At 45.2% G+C, this 18,018-nt stretch overlaps 1 protein-coding gene across 4 annotated transcripts in view; it reads right to left on the bottom strand.

Annotated features, from left to right (window-relative positions):
• The window catches only part of LOC132523570 (transducin-like enhancer protein 1), an 89,220-nt gene that overhangs the window by 21,170 nt on the left and 50,032 nt on the right, over window positions 1-18,018 (bottom strand). For 2 of the 4 annotated variants that reach the window (XM_060154943.1, XM_060154944.1), the window contains exons 9-14: window positions 11,124-11,240; window positions 7,178-7,231; window positions 6,542-6,694; window positions 5,001-5,145; window positions 3,785-3,975; window positions 2,241-2,317 (exon numbers count right to left, since the gene is read on the bottom strand). In XM_060154943.1, coding sequence (XP_060010926.1) covers window positions 2,241-2,317; window positions 3,785-3,975; window positions 5,001-5,145; window positions 6,542-6,694; window positions 7,178-7,231; window positions 11,124-11,240 — 737 coding nt within the window. Of the gene's footprint in view, window positions 1-2,240; window positions 2,318-3,784; window positions 3,976-5,000; window positions 5,146-6,541; window positions 6,695-7,177; window positions 7,232-11,123; window positions 11,241-12,243; window positions 12,261-17,620; window positions 17,704-18,018 lie in introns of all 4 variants that reach the window. The other 2 variants (XM_060154945.1, XM_060154942.1) reach the window with 2 other exon arrangements.

The following is an 18,018-nucleotide window of genomic DNA, read 5'->3' as shown; positions in this document are numbered from 1 at the left end:
CGTGGTCCTAGCCTACGCAGCTGTGAACACAAAGAAATCCAAGGTTCTCACAAGTCAAAGACATGACTATTTTGGCTCCAGGAAGCGTGACACCAGTACTGTCATCCACTGAAGGTGTAAACTGTGTCTAACGGCACACACAGTCGTTAGGAACTGGGTCTAAGTTAACCCTCCCCCCCACACCAGCCCTGAGGACCAGCTCTGTGGCTCTCAGCTCTGCTCACCCCATGCCCTCTGCCTCATATTTCACATTCAGGGCGGGGCGGGGGGGCTTGGCAGCTGGAAACTCCCCACAGCTCTGACTCCTGAAACTGGCTTTCCCTAATGGTTCGCTGAACTTGGCCTTAGCTACCTATTATTTCCCTGAAGATTCATCAGTTACTGTTAATTACTGCATCTTGGCTCAACATTAACTGTTTGCTCGTTTTCTTCTTTATTTTTTGGCCACAACTTGCGGCATTTGGGATCTTAATTCTCCGACCAGGGATCGAAACTGTGCCCCCTGCACTGAAGCGCGGAATCTTAACACTGGACTGCTAGGGAAGTCCCCGTTTGCCCTTTATCCACTCACCAGACAGTGGGACACACAACAGCTAGCTACACTGCCAGCAAAACCACAGGTAAGAAATACCCGTAAGTGCCCTGTGGCATTCCAGGCTGGACACGGTGGGGGCATTCCCAAGAAAACACAACATAGTAGTTCACAAGTATTCAATCGGAAAAGATCTACCAGCTAAGAAAGGATATGCGATGCCGCCCCACCTCCCAGTCCTGCTCTTCCCTGGGCCTAGATGTCACCACAAATTCCTAACATTGCTACTAGCTCCTAGTATAAACCAAAGCTTCATTTCATCATGAGTCAAATTACCGTGAAACAGATACTATAACGCAGGGAAAGAGGAGCAATGGGAATCTGCTTTCTAAAAGCAGATGACGGGGTAAGGAATTCCATCTTTCCTCATGCTATTGGTTTGTCTGATGCAAGGCTGCAATAAAAACCACAGAAGGATGACCAGGTAGTTGAATGGACCACTCAAAATAATGCAATATGCAACAGATGCATGAGTAATAGCTGAAAGAAACCACTCGGAGGTAGAAGGTATAACCAAAAAAAAAAAAAACCTGAAGGCCTGTGACATGTACCTCTATTTGGAAAAATCAATGAGTTGGAACTGGCTTTCTGCCATCTTCTATCCTAGGGGAAGAGAGTATTTGCTGAGAGGTAAGACAGACTCTCACATTTCAGGTTTGTTTTACTTTGGTTTTTTTTTTGTTGTTTTTTTTTTGCGGTACACGGGCCTCTCACTGCTGTGGCCTCTCCCATTGCGGAGCACAGGCTCTGGACGCGCAGGCTCTGGACGTGAAGGCTCGGCGGCCATGGCTCACGGGATCCTCCCGGACCGGGGCACGAACCCATGTCCCCTGCATCGGCAGGCGGACTCTCAACCACTGCGCCACCAGGGAAGCCCTCAGGTTTGTTTTGTACAAAAATTGAGAACTTTAGGAATTCTTTGAAATCATGTTTCTGATTCCAATATTATGGAAAACAGGTGATTTTAAGTGACCCTGGAAGAATAACCAACGGGGCTTTTTAAATTCTGAAGGCTCTTTTGCCCTTTAACCTACCTCTCCTGCTTCCTCTCCAAAGCCACGTTGCACTTTATAATCTCTCAGAGGAAGGCACCCAGCAAAACTTTACTTGGGGTTCCTGGGGAGGGGGGGTGGTCAACCCCCGATGTTGGCATCCAACAGAATGTACCTTTCACGGAACTCCCGTTTCGACCAAAATAAGGAAAAGGTGGCACTGAGCCGGGTAAAGAAACAGCACGTTTCCCATTTCTGAGATTTCAGGTTTGTGACAGCTTATTGCCCACAACACAGTCCTGTGGAAAATCTCCAGCAGCTACCCCCTAACCAAATGGCAAAGCAGAGCAGCTTTCTGAGGAAGGGTCAAGGAAGGAGGACCAACCGCCCCTGGCTCTCGCCTCCCTCCTCGCCCCCGTCCCCAACAGCTTCTCTCCAGAAATAACTAAATGCATGACATCATCCACAGTGAGAAGACAGAGGCGTGACACCTACCAGGTGCCTATTTATAGCAAGTGTTAACACTCCTCAGGAAAAGACACTAGAAATCTCCTTGGAAACGCCCAAGCCTGTGCTCCCTTTGGAATTCGAGTCTGCTGATACCCATGACTAAGTAACCGCCTTTACAGTAAAACCGAAGAGTTAGAGGTACTTACGGCTTCCCCCCGGGGATTCCTGCCAGGTTTGGAGGGATCGTAGGTACACGCATGTGAGGGGGAGGATCAAACCCAACCTGGAAACAGAATAAGGCATCGCACACTCAGTTTATGCAGGGTAGGCACTTTGTGACACCTCCAAAGACTTTTCACTAGAAACTCAGAAATCCCCAAAGCAACAGAAACAGAAACAGGGACGTGCGCTAGCATTTCTCAAAAGAACGAGCATAATGCAAAAAAATAATACAGCCGCCTCTAAATACCACAAGACCCTCTTTTGTGGTAAGTAGGAAGGTGTGGGATTGATCCGTGCATCGAGAACCAGCTTCCCATGGTCAATACGCCCTGTGGACTTAGGATGTCCTAACTGTCCAAACAAGTACAAAGAGCAATACGCTGAGTCAGGACAACCTATCCACTGCGGCACTACCGACGTGTTAGGTCAGATAGTTCTCGGCTGGGGGCCGGCCTGGGAATGGCAGGATAATTAGCAGCATCCGTGGCCTCTACCTTCTCAGTGCCAACAGCATCCCCCAGTTCTAATAAACAAAAGTGTCTCCAGATATGACCAAATGTCCCTAGGGGGCAAAATCACCCCGTTTCATACCACTGGTCTAAGTCATTGCTTAGAAATTCACGCATGGACGCTCTATTTTGTGCACCTTAACGAAGGTACCTAGTCCCTCAGCTGTCCCCTTTGCTTTAAATTATCTCGCCCTCCACTGCACAGCCTTTCCTAGTAGTACAACATAAGGGAAAAAACAATGAACTTTATTATCACCCCAAGTTATTGGAGGTAATGAAGAAGGGAGAGGAGAGAAATGCACGTGACATATTTCAAACAGCCAACAGAAATGATTTAGGGACTTTCATCTGCTATGAGTTACAATCTAGTCCCTTTTCCTGATGCAGTTAAGGACTACACAGTCAATTTTCCCCTTCACATGCAGTTCTGTCTCTTCCTGGTCAAACATGAGGCCATTTACACAGTGGGAGAAGGTAGGACAAGAAGGAGAACCTGCCCCACGGTTTCAGTCCCTTTGTGTTTCTCCCTGTTGAGCTGAGATCACTTCTTACACCTAAGTCACGCTATTGGGTTTAAAGAATAATATAAGCATGGAATGAGAAAATTACGGCTCCTCAAATATTTTTTTCTAAGAATTAAAGAGGAAAAAAAAAAACAAACAACTTCAAGAAACGAATGAAAAGGCTTCTGTGAGCTACTTGAGTCATTTCATCGCCTTCCAAAAAAAAAAAAAAAAATCTACTTTGGTGGGAGAAAACCAGATGTCCCCTGAACCGCTGAAGTAGCTCCTAAACACTGCCTTTTTTCATCCACAAAAACAGTAAAACAAAAAGCATTTGGCCTTAACTTAATGAAGCGGCATGCCGATGAAGGCGGACAAGAGGGAGGCGGGCGCAGCGAGGACACTGGGTCTTTGTCTGCAGGCGTGGGGACTGCAGGCCGCTGGCCGCTCCTTGGGTCCCGCCCGCCCGCCTGCGCCCACCCACGGCTGCCTGCCTGCCATCCCCGCCATACCTACCATCGGGGAGCGCCCGTAGGCCACCACGGCGGCCGCGGCCGCGGCCGCGCTCATCTGCGGCGACATGTTGTGGAGGCTGGCGTAGGCGGCGCTGGGACTGGTCAGCTCGCCGTTCATGCCCGCGTGGGGCACCATCCCGAAAGGCGCAGGGTACGGACCCGGCACCGCCAGGGGCGTCCTCAGGCCGGCCGCTGCAAGGAAGCACAAGCTGCACGTGACTCACCTGGCCGCTCAGGTCCAGCCTGACCATCAGTTCCAGGGTCCTCTTCAGTGCCCTTCATTATAGGGAAGGAGGAGAGAAGGCTGGGGGAGCAGAGGGGTACCAACTCCAAATCCTACACAGGGTTCCTTCTTCCCTGGAGCTGAATTCATCTCGAGGAAAGAATGGACCCCGGGGGAAGAACTGCCCACATATTTCCTCCTTGGTCGGTACACTGGGCAACACTGCGAACCAGGGAGATTAAGCATCATTGTACCCAATTCACAGAAGGCTAACCAAGGCACAGGCACTACCTGTTGACTTAAACTCCAAAGAAGGTTCTCTTGATAAAATCCAAGATTTCTCCTTCAGCCCAAATTTTCCATTACCTGCTACCAATTCCAAATGAAAACCTGATCCTGGATTTATGTAAACCAGAGCACAGGTTTAGGGGGAATATGCTGGGGCCTCTCTTCCTCTGGGCCCAGAGTGTTACATTTTTCCTTTGCCAGGGAGGAAGATAAAGTTAAAAGTTATGAGTTTATTCAGGGGCTGGGGTCCCAGTGAAACCCTCCCAATTTCTCCTGAAGGAGAGACCGTGATTCCTGAGGGATATACCGGCAGAACACTGGCCAACTAAAGCAAGCAAGAAGCACACTTGGGCCGGTCAGACAGGCTGTTTCAGTCAATATTAGCAAACTCAGACACATAATGATAGTTTGGTAAGGAGCTTACATGCGGAATAATTATCAGAAACTTTATTGAAGTCCCTGGGATTTGGATTATTTGGAAATAAAAGAAAAGCCAAATGTAAACAGTCAGAGACTGAACAGGGTGCAGCTGCTGAAACCCAAGGACAAACATCTGTTTCTTATCATGGCTTTTCAGAGATAGGAAGGAGGGAGGGGGGCAGAAAGTGCATCTCATATTCACCAGGAAACTGCATGAGAGCTGAACTGACGAATCAAGTTGGGAAAGGGAAAAACAAAACACAGCCCGCAAGAGGCAATGCCCTACCCGCTTGGTTAACGAGGGGGTCCATGGCTGGAGGCTTGCCGAGGCCTGGACGTAGTCCTGGAGTGGCGCTGGTGCCCGGCGTTGGCATGTCACTCCGAGGTGTCGGTGTGCTGGATTTCAGAACAGGCGTGCTGGCTTTTTCATGCTGGTATCATTAAACAAATTAAATGAGTATTATTTTTAATCCAAGCCATATTACACAATTTATCACAACAGCAGCTGGGACACTGGGCACCTTCTAGCTACTCCCGCAGCCAATTTTCATAAATCCACACAATGTTGACAGCATTAACTTGTGAGGGAGAAATGTTGACCTTTCCTCTTCCTGCCAGAATTAAAACTCTAGCTAGAGACACAGAACATGATCACACTCCTTCCTCCGCAGATTTTATTTTAAAAAGTATTTTTTCATCCGGCTTGTGGACTTTGGATCTAGGCCAAGTTTGAAGGATGACCACCCAGAGGAAAGTTCCCGGTCACTCAGAAGCGACTGCCCCGGTCATCGAGGATATCAGAGGGAGGACCCCCTTTCTACCTTTGCTGCTTAATGGCAGTGGGATTGAGACTAACAGTGAGAGGCAGCGGAGCCATCAGTTTGATGAGAAGCAAACTGGCATCTCAGGGGCAAAAGCCCTAGACCTAGTCCTATCATGTTGAGAGATGTGCCTAAAAAAATAACTCTTTGGCATTCAGCAGCTGCACCCATTTGCCAACGTAACCAGAGTGGACCCACTAGGGCAGGGGCCTTCAGGAGTCAAGATAGTAACAGGGTCACAGGGCATCTTCTTCTGCATCTTAACCCTTCATGTCCCTTTAATCATAGTCTGAGAAGCACTCTGCGGTAGCAAAGAACATGGGTTAGAGAGACCCCAGCTCCCTCTGGCCTTGGATCTGACGAGCTGTGCAAACTTGGCAAATTCCTCCAGCTTCCCTCCCCATCAGTGAAATGGGATAATGCCTTGAGGGACTATGTAGGGATTAACTGCAGGGTTGTTATGGTGCAGTTATGGTGAGTGAAGAGATGAGATACTCCACGATGTTTATTGAATGACTGAAAGCATGAATTGGCCTGATGTACCCACATCCCCCCCCCCCCGAGTTCCAGGCTTCCCCTGGTACCGCCTTGAGTACATCACCATCTGCCCAGCAACCCAATCACAACAGGACCCAACAGGGTGGGTCAGTCTAAAACCAGGGGAAGTGTACCGCTTAAGAAAATGAGGACTCCTTAGGACCTAAGGCATTTGAACCATTTGCCAACTAGGAAGTTGAGCCTATGCCAGGAACATATCCCCCAAGTAAGAAGGAAATGGGCATGGAAGCTTGTTATCTCTCTCTAATCATGGCCCAAAATAGACGACCCAGAGGGCAAAAGTAATCACCATGGGGACAGAAAGCAGAACGATGAGCTTCACTTTTAAACCCTTAAAAATGTAACTCTCAATTAGTAAAAACCCCACATTTCAAATACTTTAGGGAACCTCTGGTTCCCTGATAACACTAAACTGCTAAATAGGCAAGTGACAGTTCTTATGACCTACCAAGCTCATTTCTTTGGATTTCAAAGAAGTGGAACTTCCCGAGGAGGCGGTGGATGCCGGGCTGCTGGAGGCGTCTTTCTTTAGCAGACGGTTTTTGTCGATCCCATTTTCCCTGGGTGAGTGGGCGGGGCTTGCTCGTGGAGACGAGGGGTCCTCAACAAGCACAAGCAAAGGGCTCGTGATTTCACTTAGAATGGACGGATCTTTCCACACCAATTCGCCAAATTAAAGGAGAGCCCTGAAAGTCCTTCAGATTTGGGGGATTTGAGGGTGTGCACCTAATACTGCTATTACAATGAATAGGATGGTGTTTGCGAGTGCACCCATGAAGACACCATAAAGAAACAAATCTAGAAATAATCGTATCTTCCCTCATGCTCAAATACTTTGCCCAGAGGGCACGGGACCGAAAGGAGCACCAGACACCAACTTAGGAATCCAAAATGGTTAGGGAAACAGATTTTTTTTTTTTAAAGGAAACAAAAGTTTGTCTCGGTTTTAGACACTTATTGTTCCATCCATGAACAACCATTAAATCCTTAACGTGTAAAGTTGCAAAAGACCAAAATACGGTGGTTCCACTTCCTTCTCTCACAAGTCACTCTGAAAATAAAGTTTGATAAAGAGAATGGTTACCTCATTAGACACATCCACAACTAAGTTGTCATCACTTTTGTCACCATCGCTGTCCTGAAAAAAAAGAAATTTTAATGCCATTTACTAAAGGGTTTGAGGCTCAATTAAATTTCTGTAGCTCTTGGTAGCAGACAGACTAGCAAATGACCTGGGCTCCCTTCCAGAATGCCAGTCCTGGTAATTAATACCACCGTCTCCCCTTCGCATTTGACCTGGGGACGTGCAAAGACCCAGGCAGGAAACTCTGCTGCAGCAGCACACCAGCTAAACAATCACAATGTGTATACAACAGGTGATGGCAAGCCATAAAACTTGGCGCACAGTAAGGGCTCAATAAATGTTTGCAGCAGCTGAATCTCTCTTATAATCTGAAATCTGCATATCCTTATCTCAGAGATCTTTCTCCACTGGATTTCAAATTAAGAACACAATTTCAGGCTTCCCAGGTGGCGCAGTGGTTGAGAGTCCGCCTGCCGATGCAGGGGACACGGGTTCGTGCCCCAGTCCAGGAAGATCCCATATGCCACGGAGCGGCTGGGCCCGTGAGCCATGGCCGCTGGGCCTGCGCGTCTAGAGCCTGTGCTCCGCAATGGGAGAGGCCACAACAGTGAGAGGCCCACGTACCGCAAAAAACAAACAAACAAACTAAAAAGAACACAATTTCACGTCATTGCTTTTTTTGTGTATCACCTTGAAGGCTGCCAATCAATTCTAGTGTTCATGGACAATTCATAATTATAAAGACAAACTTGAACCCTGTTCCCATGGGGTTACTAGTTACTACAAAAAATTAAATAAAGGAAACAAAAAACTACAAACAACAAAGCTGGCTACTGGTTGGGATAATGTACCAAGATCTAACCTCACGATAAGAATAAAGCTCTTTAGCAATCAGCTTGGAATATTCTTGAGATGGAAGGAAGATAGGATGGCAGTATCTGGAGGGCCCTGGCATCCTACATTAGGGCTTTTAATGTCTTGACATGAAGCCATAAAATTGGCTAATCAGAGGAAACTCCAAGGTTGCACGCACTGAGTTTCAAAAAGCTTCAGAAAAGCTGTTCAATTTAACGTGATCACTCCTAAATCAAATTCAGGGCAGGCTGAAGAAGTCTACTTTCTTAGCCAAAAGGCCTTATATGTCTTTTAGTACAGAGTAATACAATGGACATACGGAAAAATAAGTTATCGCAATGGGTCCTATTCTCAAAAAGGAGCAGGCCCCTGGCTTATGATCTACACAATTCTTTTACTGATGTCACTGTCAAATAAGAATACACAAATAATGTTTGAGACATATTAGTACAAGTGCAGGTGTCACCCATTAGCTTTTTGTGGCCCCCAAGTCCAGCTAGAAAGGTACCCTCAACTCTAAATTCATGTCTTAAATGTTTTATCTAGCCATACCTAAAGCATTAAGTGTGGGAGACCCAATTTACTTTCTTCAGTAATGTGTTACTAGATATACCTTTAGTCATCATTATAAAGGCACCATGCAACTCATTAGCAATAACAAAAGATTACAACCAATGAGGAAGCCTGGATAATTAAAAATAACAGGCTATTGAAAGAAATATTTTCATGCAATAAAAGAAAAAATTAATACTAAAGAAAATTTACTTTCTCTTAGTAAAGCCCACAGAAAAGCACAAACATTGTCGGGTGTTAAGAAACCCAGGGTGCGGGAATTCCCTGGTGGTCCGGTGGTTAGGACTCCGCACTTCCACTGCAGGGGGCATGGATTTGATCCCTGGTTGGGGAACTAAGATCCCACATGCCACATGGTGTAGCCAAAAAACAAAACAAAACAAAAACAAACAAAAAAACCCACTGATTAAAAAAAAAAAAAAGAAAGAAACCCAGAGTGGTGGTGACTAAGTATAAGCCAAAGGGGATTCCCTTTAGGAAAAAAAAGAAAACCAGTATAAAAATAGTTAATGTAATGTACAGACCAAACTGGCAAAAGGTAGCAAATAACTAATTTATTATAATGCAACTGTGCAGTGAGTCCTTAAGTAGTCTGAAATTTAAATCTTAGCTTTGTACTGGACCCTTCTGCAAATATAAACCTTCACGGTACAGTATACACCTGTCATCAAACATCTAAGGTCTGAGTCCTTTGCCCCAGGTTCTCCAACACATCTCAATACATCACCCTCAACTACCTACACAACTAGACATACCTAGTACAAACAGGTTACAAAAAAGTCATGCAGAGCTATGGATTCTAGATCCCTCACTACTAAATAACTTATCTACAGAGCAACTCGGAATTCTATCATTGGCAAATTTGCAAATTTCTGTATGTCGTGGACTTTCTTGACTAGCTTATTAACAGTTGATGCCATATATAAACGTACTTGTGTGGGATACTGGCTCTGGGCAAAAGATAAGGGGTAAATATGTGCTAAAAAGGCTTGGGCTGTGGTGGGGAGATCAACAACTTGGGTTCTTGGGATGTTATTATGGTACAAAGTATGGACCAATTTGAGGACCTCTGGCAAAATATCCAATCCTAGGCTCTCGCTTCGGGAATCCTAACATGGTGATGAAGAGCATGGATCCTGGAGTCAAACTGTCTCCAGGCTGTGCCGCTAATTCTGACCTTGGGCAAATCACTTAAAAGCTCTGTGCTTCACTTCCCTTATCAATGAAATGGAGGGATGATACAAAACTCACAGGGTTGTTTTCAGAGTTAAATGAAACAAGCCACGTAGAAGCACACAGTACCTGACGCTAACTTGAGATGTTGCCCAAGAAATGTTACCCACAGTTAGCCATTGGCTTGCGCCAGCCAGCAGAAGGCACAGGTCTCGCGTGGAAACCTCCGCACAGCCTGCACAGCAGCCAGCCGGAGGTAGACACTTCTTCCTCCAGGGGCAGTGGGGAGTGGCCTAATTTGAATTCTACTCCCACACTGTTCCTGAGAATGTGTGCATCCTGGAACAGACACTTGGGGACACACAAGGAAACTACAAGGCATCTGTCAGCTGCAATGTTTATGACGCCGAGACCAGAACCAATGGCCATTTGGCGTGGTCTGCTCTCCTCATGAATGTGGTTTTAGCTACATCTAAGTCAAGAGTCCTCATATCCAGTCGTGTGATCTCATCTGTAGGGTTTGAACGAGATACCCCCAGTGTTTCTTCCAGGTTCTTTTTACCATGGACTTTTATCACTACGCTGCTCCCTGTGGAAGAGGACGAACTCTGCCTTAAGACATGATAAGAGCCTGAATATATTACCAGAATGGCATTCAAAAAGGTAGTTGGTGACACCGAATTCTTGCCCTTGTTATTTTAGCAGGACAAGCTACCGAATTTGCAAGGTCTAGGACAAAATGAAAACGCAGGCCCTAGCCTCAAAATTGAGAATTTGAAGAAGGTGGAGAGCACAGCATGAAACCAATGGTGAGGCAGGGCCCCTGCAAGACCAGGGTCAGTGCAGCTGCACAGGCTGCACACCACGAAGCCAGCCCTACAATTTTGTATTCCCTCTCATGAGTAACTACGGCAGAAAGCCTAAAATTTAATACTAAGCCTGGCAGATGCATAATTTACAGCTCAAGATGGAAATATATCCTACAATGTAAGAATCTATCCTCTTGATACTATTATTATTATTATTATTTTTTGCGGTATGCAGGCCTCTCACTGTTGTGGCCTCTCCCATTGTGGAACACAGGCTCCGGACGTGCAGGCTCAGTGGCCATGGCTCACGGGCCCAGCTGCTCTGCAGAATGTGGGATCTTCCCAGACCGGGGCATGAACCTGTGTCCCCTGCATCGGCAGGCGGACTCTCAACCACTGCACCACCAGGGAAGCCCGATACTGTTATTTTAAGGGATGTGAAATTGTCACTAAGATCTTAGAGGTCCTTTGTATACTCACTTAGAAGCTGAGCAAGGAAGCAAACCAATATTATTTCAAGTCCTTTATTTACTTACATAGTGGCTGGAGTCCTTATCGTCCACCTTTCTTTTTTTGATGTCATTGGAAAACTCGGGTCCATTTCTGCGTTTATCTGTGCCTCTTAGACTGTCTGGGACCAAGAGGGAGTTACTCTGCAAGACAAAAAAAATTAATCAAAGATTTCTTCCCAGGTCTCCCTGTACACATGAAAACCCCACCTGGATGTGATAGCTGGTTTAGAAAGGTGATGCCTACATGGCCTTTCATTCCATTTAATTCGTCTCATCTGAAGACTTTGCTGGCAAACATTTATAGAGATTTAGGCACTTAAAAGGGAGACCCTGACTATGCACTCAAGCCGTCCAAAGCCTGGTGGATCCTTCAGGCCCTGCTCACTTGAAATGTTCTTCTGTTCTGTTTGCTGTTAGAGAAATGGGAGCCTGCTGTTTATATGCGGATGTGTTTTCATTCTTCCCCACTGAGACTCCCTGGTCAGGAATAAGAATGGCCTATGAGCAAAACCTGAGATCACTCTATTAGACATATTCTGTGACTGTAAGAGTCAATGTGTGCCTCTCTAAAAAGACACAAAGAGAACGGTGGGATTAACAGCATGGTTTCCTAAAAGGCAAATCACATTTTCCACAGTCACAATGAAGGAACTCTTTTGAGTTCTTCTAATTTATTGTTGAAAATAAGATTTGGTGTTCCTTGCCAAGAGCACTGAAATTTAAGACCCAAAGCAGGAATTCCAGCCAGTGAATCTTCAACAGCAAGGCCAGCTCCCACACACAAAAGCGGGAACAAGGACTAATCTTTTCCACAAACCACACAGGATACTTTCATTCACATGTGCTGAGTATGAACTGTTGACCCAAAGAAAACAGGCATTTTAGATATTTGAGGGTCACATGACACGATGTGACATCCCTTCAATTCCCATCTCCCCTCGGGGCTAAAGCATCAGAACATGTTACAATGAGTTCTTTTAAGTGCGGGATTAGCATACGCAAGGGGGCAATTTGTTCAGTGGTGTGTTACTGCCTTGAACAATGCTGAATGGGCCGTGCAAAAACTTTCTTTCTCAAAGCCCAGATAACCTCAATTTCTGAAAGACGTTGAAGAACTAAGTCGGGGAGTCCAGGGCCAACAAACAGTAATGCTACCTTTCTCTGCCACAATATAAAATAGAAGGGGCCTGGGGAAACCTTTAAGTTAGACCATCTCTAAAGCAATAGTTACGTACCATGAGCAAATCTTTAATGGTCCATTTTTAGAGGCCATGGATGGGTCTTCGTTCCTAACCAGCCCAAGGAAATTAGCCAGGTGGCTGGCTCTCAAAACTCCCCCGTGAAAACCGTGAACCCCACCATGGGAACGTTCTCAGCTCAACCACAAACAGGAGGAAATCAAAAGTGGGAATCAGAAGGCATTCTGAAGCCTCTTTGCCCACTTCAGAGGCTGCCTCTGAAGCAGCTGAGCTCTCATTCACGACCGTTCAAGCTCCACAAATGCCAGGAGGCTTACATAAAAGCAGCAGGGAGGGACCAAGGCAATTCAATATAGAGAAGCTCGGAATAACGTCTTGAGCTCAGTGTGGGGCTGAAAGGTGAGCTGGCTGGATCCCTGAACTAATTACATTGGTAAATATCTGCTAAAAACTAACCCCTCTGACCCAGACCCACAGCCTGACAGGTCGCAGGAGACTTAACAAAACTGCAAAGTGCTTACATGCTGGGGAGGGGAGAAGCAGCTTGAGCTCGTGTGGAAAAAGTGTCCATACACACCTGTCTGTGTTCTAGATTATGTCAGCCCCCAAGTCTCCTCCTCCAGACTCAGACCAGCTACATTAAGGTCAAAGCTGTATCATATTCAACTTGACATCTACCCACTTGCCCAGCAGAATGTAGCATAGAGTCGGTGTCCACTCACAATTTAAAAGTCTCTTTCCCCGGGGTCCCCTGTGTAGCCCTCCTGCTGTAATTAGCAGGGGGCATCCAAACCACTCAGCCATCCAAAGACAGCTTTTTAATGATCTGATTTTTTGAATGTCAAGTGGTACTGTGAACATAAAAGTAAACGACACGCCTATTAGGAACAATTCAATTTCTGCTAGAAACAATAACGTTTCTCTGGCTGGACCTGTGAGCCCGTCAAGCTTTGAGGCTTCTGCGTCTCCATATCAGAAGTTAAATTCCCGTTTGAGCAGCTTTAGTGAGGCCTGTAATCTGAATGCGTTTTGCAAAGCTCTGAAAGTTCTTCTAAATTTAGATGGGGCTGATAATTAGCACCCTTGCTTATCTGAAAATTGGCTCCATTCAGATGGAAGATTGAGACAAGTTACAAAACGAAATGTCTCATCATACCTTTGATGCTGTACAACTGATTCAAAACAAGGCAGCAAAGAGTATGGGCGGCAGAGGCCTGGGAGAGCCACAGTCCAGAGTCAGGGGGTGCCTGGCTCACGCTGCAGCCCCAACAAAGACGAACCACTTTCTTTTACCCTTGTTCCCATGAAACTTGCTTGCTGTGTGTAATTGTCCCTGACATCCTCCAGCCCTGACACTGCTTTCATTGTTGTTCTTGACTTAAGCAAATAGTTTCAGCCTAATGGACTTCATTTGCTGTTGGCAACAAAAACAGTCTTGCTTAACTACTGCCTAGGTGACCCTAATCCTCTTGGCTACCTCACTTGCTCCCCAGAAATCCAAAAGTGACTACATGGGTAGTACTGGACGTCTCCTAATACCATTAAGTCTTCTTCCCTCATGCTGCGTTTTGTTCTCACGTACCGTCTTATGTTCCTCAGGGCTCAGAAGTGGAATACAGTCATTCTGATGGTTGTTCTGAGCCACTTTACACATATTTTGAGAATGCGTACTGACTGAATATCCTTTGGATCCTTCAAAATTTAGGGTTTTACCTTGATTTATTAGATTTGAACGAGGAGAAGACAGACTCAAATTTAACGTTAAAATTTAATATTTAATCAACATTTAAATGTTGATTAAAAGCCTGTTTGTGAAAGAATAAAACTGAGGTTGCTTCGCTTTAAGTTACTGAAAAAGTCATGCATTCTAAACACTGAAGATAATTAGGACCAAACTTCTCAAGACGCCAAAGCAACCTTAACACATATCCACCCTCTTCACCCTCCTCAGTTTATCTAGAGGATGTTCAGAGGGGAAGGCAATTTGCCTAAAGTCAAGAAGCACTATCCATTAAGGCAACTGGCCTGTGCTCCCGGAAGAAGTGATTTTTAAACTCAGTTTATACACATCAAATACTTGGACCCAAATACTTGACCCCCAAATACTTCCCATTTAAAAGTCACATTGGCTCTTTAACCTATTGAGCTTAATATTCTAATGTGACATAATAATGCCTACTGCATGCTATCTCTGATTGCCCCCACCTCCTAATCACAGACACATCTTGATTTACTTGGTTAGAGGCCCACCATAACAAAATTGTGAACATTTAAAAAAAAAAAAAAAAGAACATTTTACAGCCTACTTTTAAATGACCTGAAAACAGTCCCGAGTTCCTGGCTTTCCACTCATGAATCCTGCCCAAGGTGCACACTAACAGAGACCCCAGCAGAGAGCAACAAAGTAGCCTAGGTACTCACAGCACTGGCTTCATGCCACATCGACCACCAAGAATAGTGGTTCCACAGACCTATTTGCTGCTGCAGCCTTCTCTTCCCAGAGTCCATATCTTGAAAGATATGTATCGACCAAACAGCGTTCATCAAGTAAAATTCCCCTTTCAAATTTTTATTTGCCAGAGTTTTTTAATCAACATGAGAATTAGTGTTACCACACTGACTGCTATATTCTAATTCTAGCCAAGAAACTTGATGTTTTATTTCACCTTGCAGCTGGTAAAAGTTAATCATCTCCCAGACTTTTTCAAACGCTGTAACTATTGGGCAGACTTCTACAAATGTTCTGAGAACTGGGATTTCCAGACTGTATAGAAGTTTTCCTTTGTTTAAAAATTTTCTTAAGAACCAAACAAAATCATCTTATTTACCTTATGTCTTCTACAAGAACTCAAAGTACAAGTCTTATACAGCCCATGGGGGATATTACAAATCTGAGCATATCAAGATCTAAAAGCCCATTATGTCTTCAAAACAAGCTAAAATTTGAAAACCATGATGATTTTCTGCACCTAACAAGTTGCACACGTTGACGGGAATAGAGCCAAGTAAAACGATAAGGGGAGAGGCAGACCAGACAAGTCTCTGAAGAAAACAAGAGCCCTCTGAAATGTTCAGTACCAGAGACAGAGTGTCCAAAAGACCTGTTAGCCCAACAGGCATGCTTTTCTCTCCATTTATATATATGAGACTACACATGAAATGACTTGATGAGGTGTAAGAACAGAGAAAACGTTATGAACCACAAGAAGGGACCCATCCCTCTTAAAATCTGAAATATCTGAGAACCTAAAACCTCAGTGGGCAACTGCACTGACAACAGACAAATCGTTCACTGTAGTTACCCTGTGCTTCCTGAGGGTCACTTCCTGCACTAACAGTGATGTGATGGTTAAGAACAGGTACAAGGGCTTCCCTGGTGGCGCAGTGGTTGAGAGTCTGCCTGCCAATGCGGGGGACGCGGGTTCGGGCCCTGGTCTGGGGGGGTCCCACATGCCGCAGAGCGGCTGGGCCCGTGGGCCGCAGCTGCTGGGCCTGCGTGTCTGGAGCCTGTGCTCCGTGGAAGGAGGGGCCACGATGGTGAGGGGCCCGCGCACTGCGATGGGGGGTGGCCCCCGCTCGCCGCAGCTGGGGGGAGCCCTCGCACAGAGGCGGGGACCCAACACAGCCAAAAATAAATAAATAAATTTATATATTAAAAAAAAAGAACAGGTACAAGAGTGAGCAGAAAAGCTGCTCAGAAGAGAAAAGAAAAAGTAGGAGGTCTTCCAATATTACAACTGGTGTGCACTCCTTGAGTGGTCAGATCCAGAGCACCATTTCCCAAATAGGTGAACCATGTTTTATAAAAACACACACCAGAACCGTTCCCTGCTGAGTGGGCACATGTTAACTAGAGAGTTGGTGGCAATGTGAACCCAGTGGGTAGAACTGGACAGTGTATTCTCTTAAAGTAAAAATAAACATGCAAACACACAAGTACTGAACCATACCTTCATATAAGAACTTACCATGTAAGCAGAAGAGTCTTTTGAACTTCAAAGAGCATTCAGTCGAATCGGAAGAAAATGTCAAGAGTTGGACCCTGTACCACCTTTGTTCTGACCATTCTAGACAATCATGTTTCTATTTCATGCTCTGAACACCCACCCCCTCAAGACCAAGGTAAAGAGACTCAGCTGCTTTAATATGAATAAAAAATAGTCTTTAAAGTCTTGTTCCAAGAATTTTACTTTTCTTTGGCAATTTAACAGGAATGGTTGTTCATGTATACAGAGGTATCTTGGAAGGTAAACTCCAGAATATATAAAAGAAAGCATGTTTACATTGTCAGTGTGGCCAAAACCCTTTATAAGAGTATTCATGTACCCTTCATCTATCCTGAGACCTCAAAGCAATTCTTCTGCCAACCAAGTCTAAACCTTGAAGCCACCAGCAGCAAATGTGAAAGGAAAACCCGTTCATGGAGACAGCAAAAGCGAGACAGGTTTCCCTAATGTGAAAATAATACACATTATTCAAATGGATTTCTTTAGCTGCCATGCTAATTCCCCTTGGGAACGGTGTCCTCCTCACAGGAAAAGTGTCTGTGTCAGAGGTACAGATTGGAAACTCATGACACCTCATTTATCCTCAGTTACACTAAGGCAGTGGGAACCTAATTTGCTAGCACACTCTACACTGACAATTAACTTCTCGGTGAACATTAAAACAATGAGGTAAGGACGCACCCCATCACATCTCTGCGCCTTCTCATCCACACCTGGTACCAATTAAGCCATCACCCTGTGTGGTACTTCGTGCTGCAGTCCAGTTGGTCATTCAAGTATTCTGTGTGACAAATGCATTTTTAACCTGTGAGATTAACGATCCCCACTTGTCAACAGTGAAGAGTGGAAGCAAGTGGAGACATGTGGAAATGTGGAAATCACATCTTGGAAGACTGGCTGTGAAGCAGGCCTAAAGGGTACATGTCTATTTTTCATATTGTTTAAAGGCAAAATATGTGAAAAAAACAAAAAAACAGGGTGTTCTTGCACCTCGATCTAAGAACTTGGCACTGTCGGGCGCAGACGGGTGACACAGGAGGATACTCGGAATAAAACGGAGCCAGACATACACACCCAGTGAGTATTTGGGCTGGAAGAAGTACTAAACCACAAAATGCCTTCGGCATCAACTCTCTACATCCACAGCTTGCCCTTCCACCCTCCTTCTCCAGGTAAAACAAAATAAAACCAATAAAAAAACTCTGGAGCTCATAACAAATATAACTTTAAAAATAATCTTTAAATGACCTCGTAACACCTTCATTCCCCTAATCAGGACCGTGGTCACAGCCAAAATCAAATTTGTATTTCAAACCTCTTCTAGAAGCATGTTTTCGAAGTGCTCCTCATTCTCCAGCCCCTGATGAGATGCTTCTGCTGCAAGAAAAGGTCCTGAAACTAGAAAGCACTGGGTCAGGACTTGACTGTGGTATCTGGATATCGGACGCCACTTAACCCATCTCTCCTCATCAGAAAGACCGAGACACAAAGTTTATTGCTTACTGTGTTCTAGAGGGAATACTGAAGATGATGATCAGGCCAAAAGGAAAATAAAAGTTTACAAAATCTGCTCCAAAGGGTGGGCATTAAGGTTTCTAATTACAGAACACAAAATGAAGCCTAAAAAAGTTTGTGGAGGGAGAAAATAGCCTCTACCTGCTTTCTGTTTGTTTAAAGATGCCCTATCCTCACTGAGATCTCAGGGAGGTAAGA

Source organism: Lagenorhynchus albirostris, chromosome 7, assembly GCF_949774975.1.
Source record: "Lagenorhynchus albirostris chromosome 7, mLagAlb1.1, whole genome shotgun sequence".
Classification (NCBI taxonomy): Eukaryota; Metazoa; Chordata; class Mammalia; order Artiodactyla; family Delphinidae; genus Lagenorhynchus; species Lagenorhynchus albirostris.
This window is presented reverse-complemented; position numbering and strand designations above follow the sequence as displayed.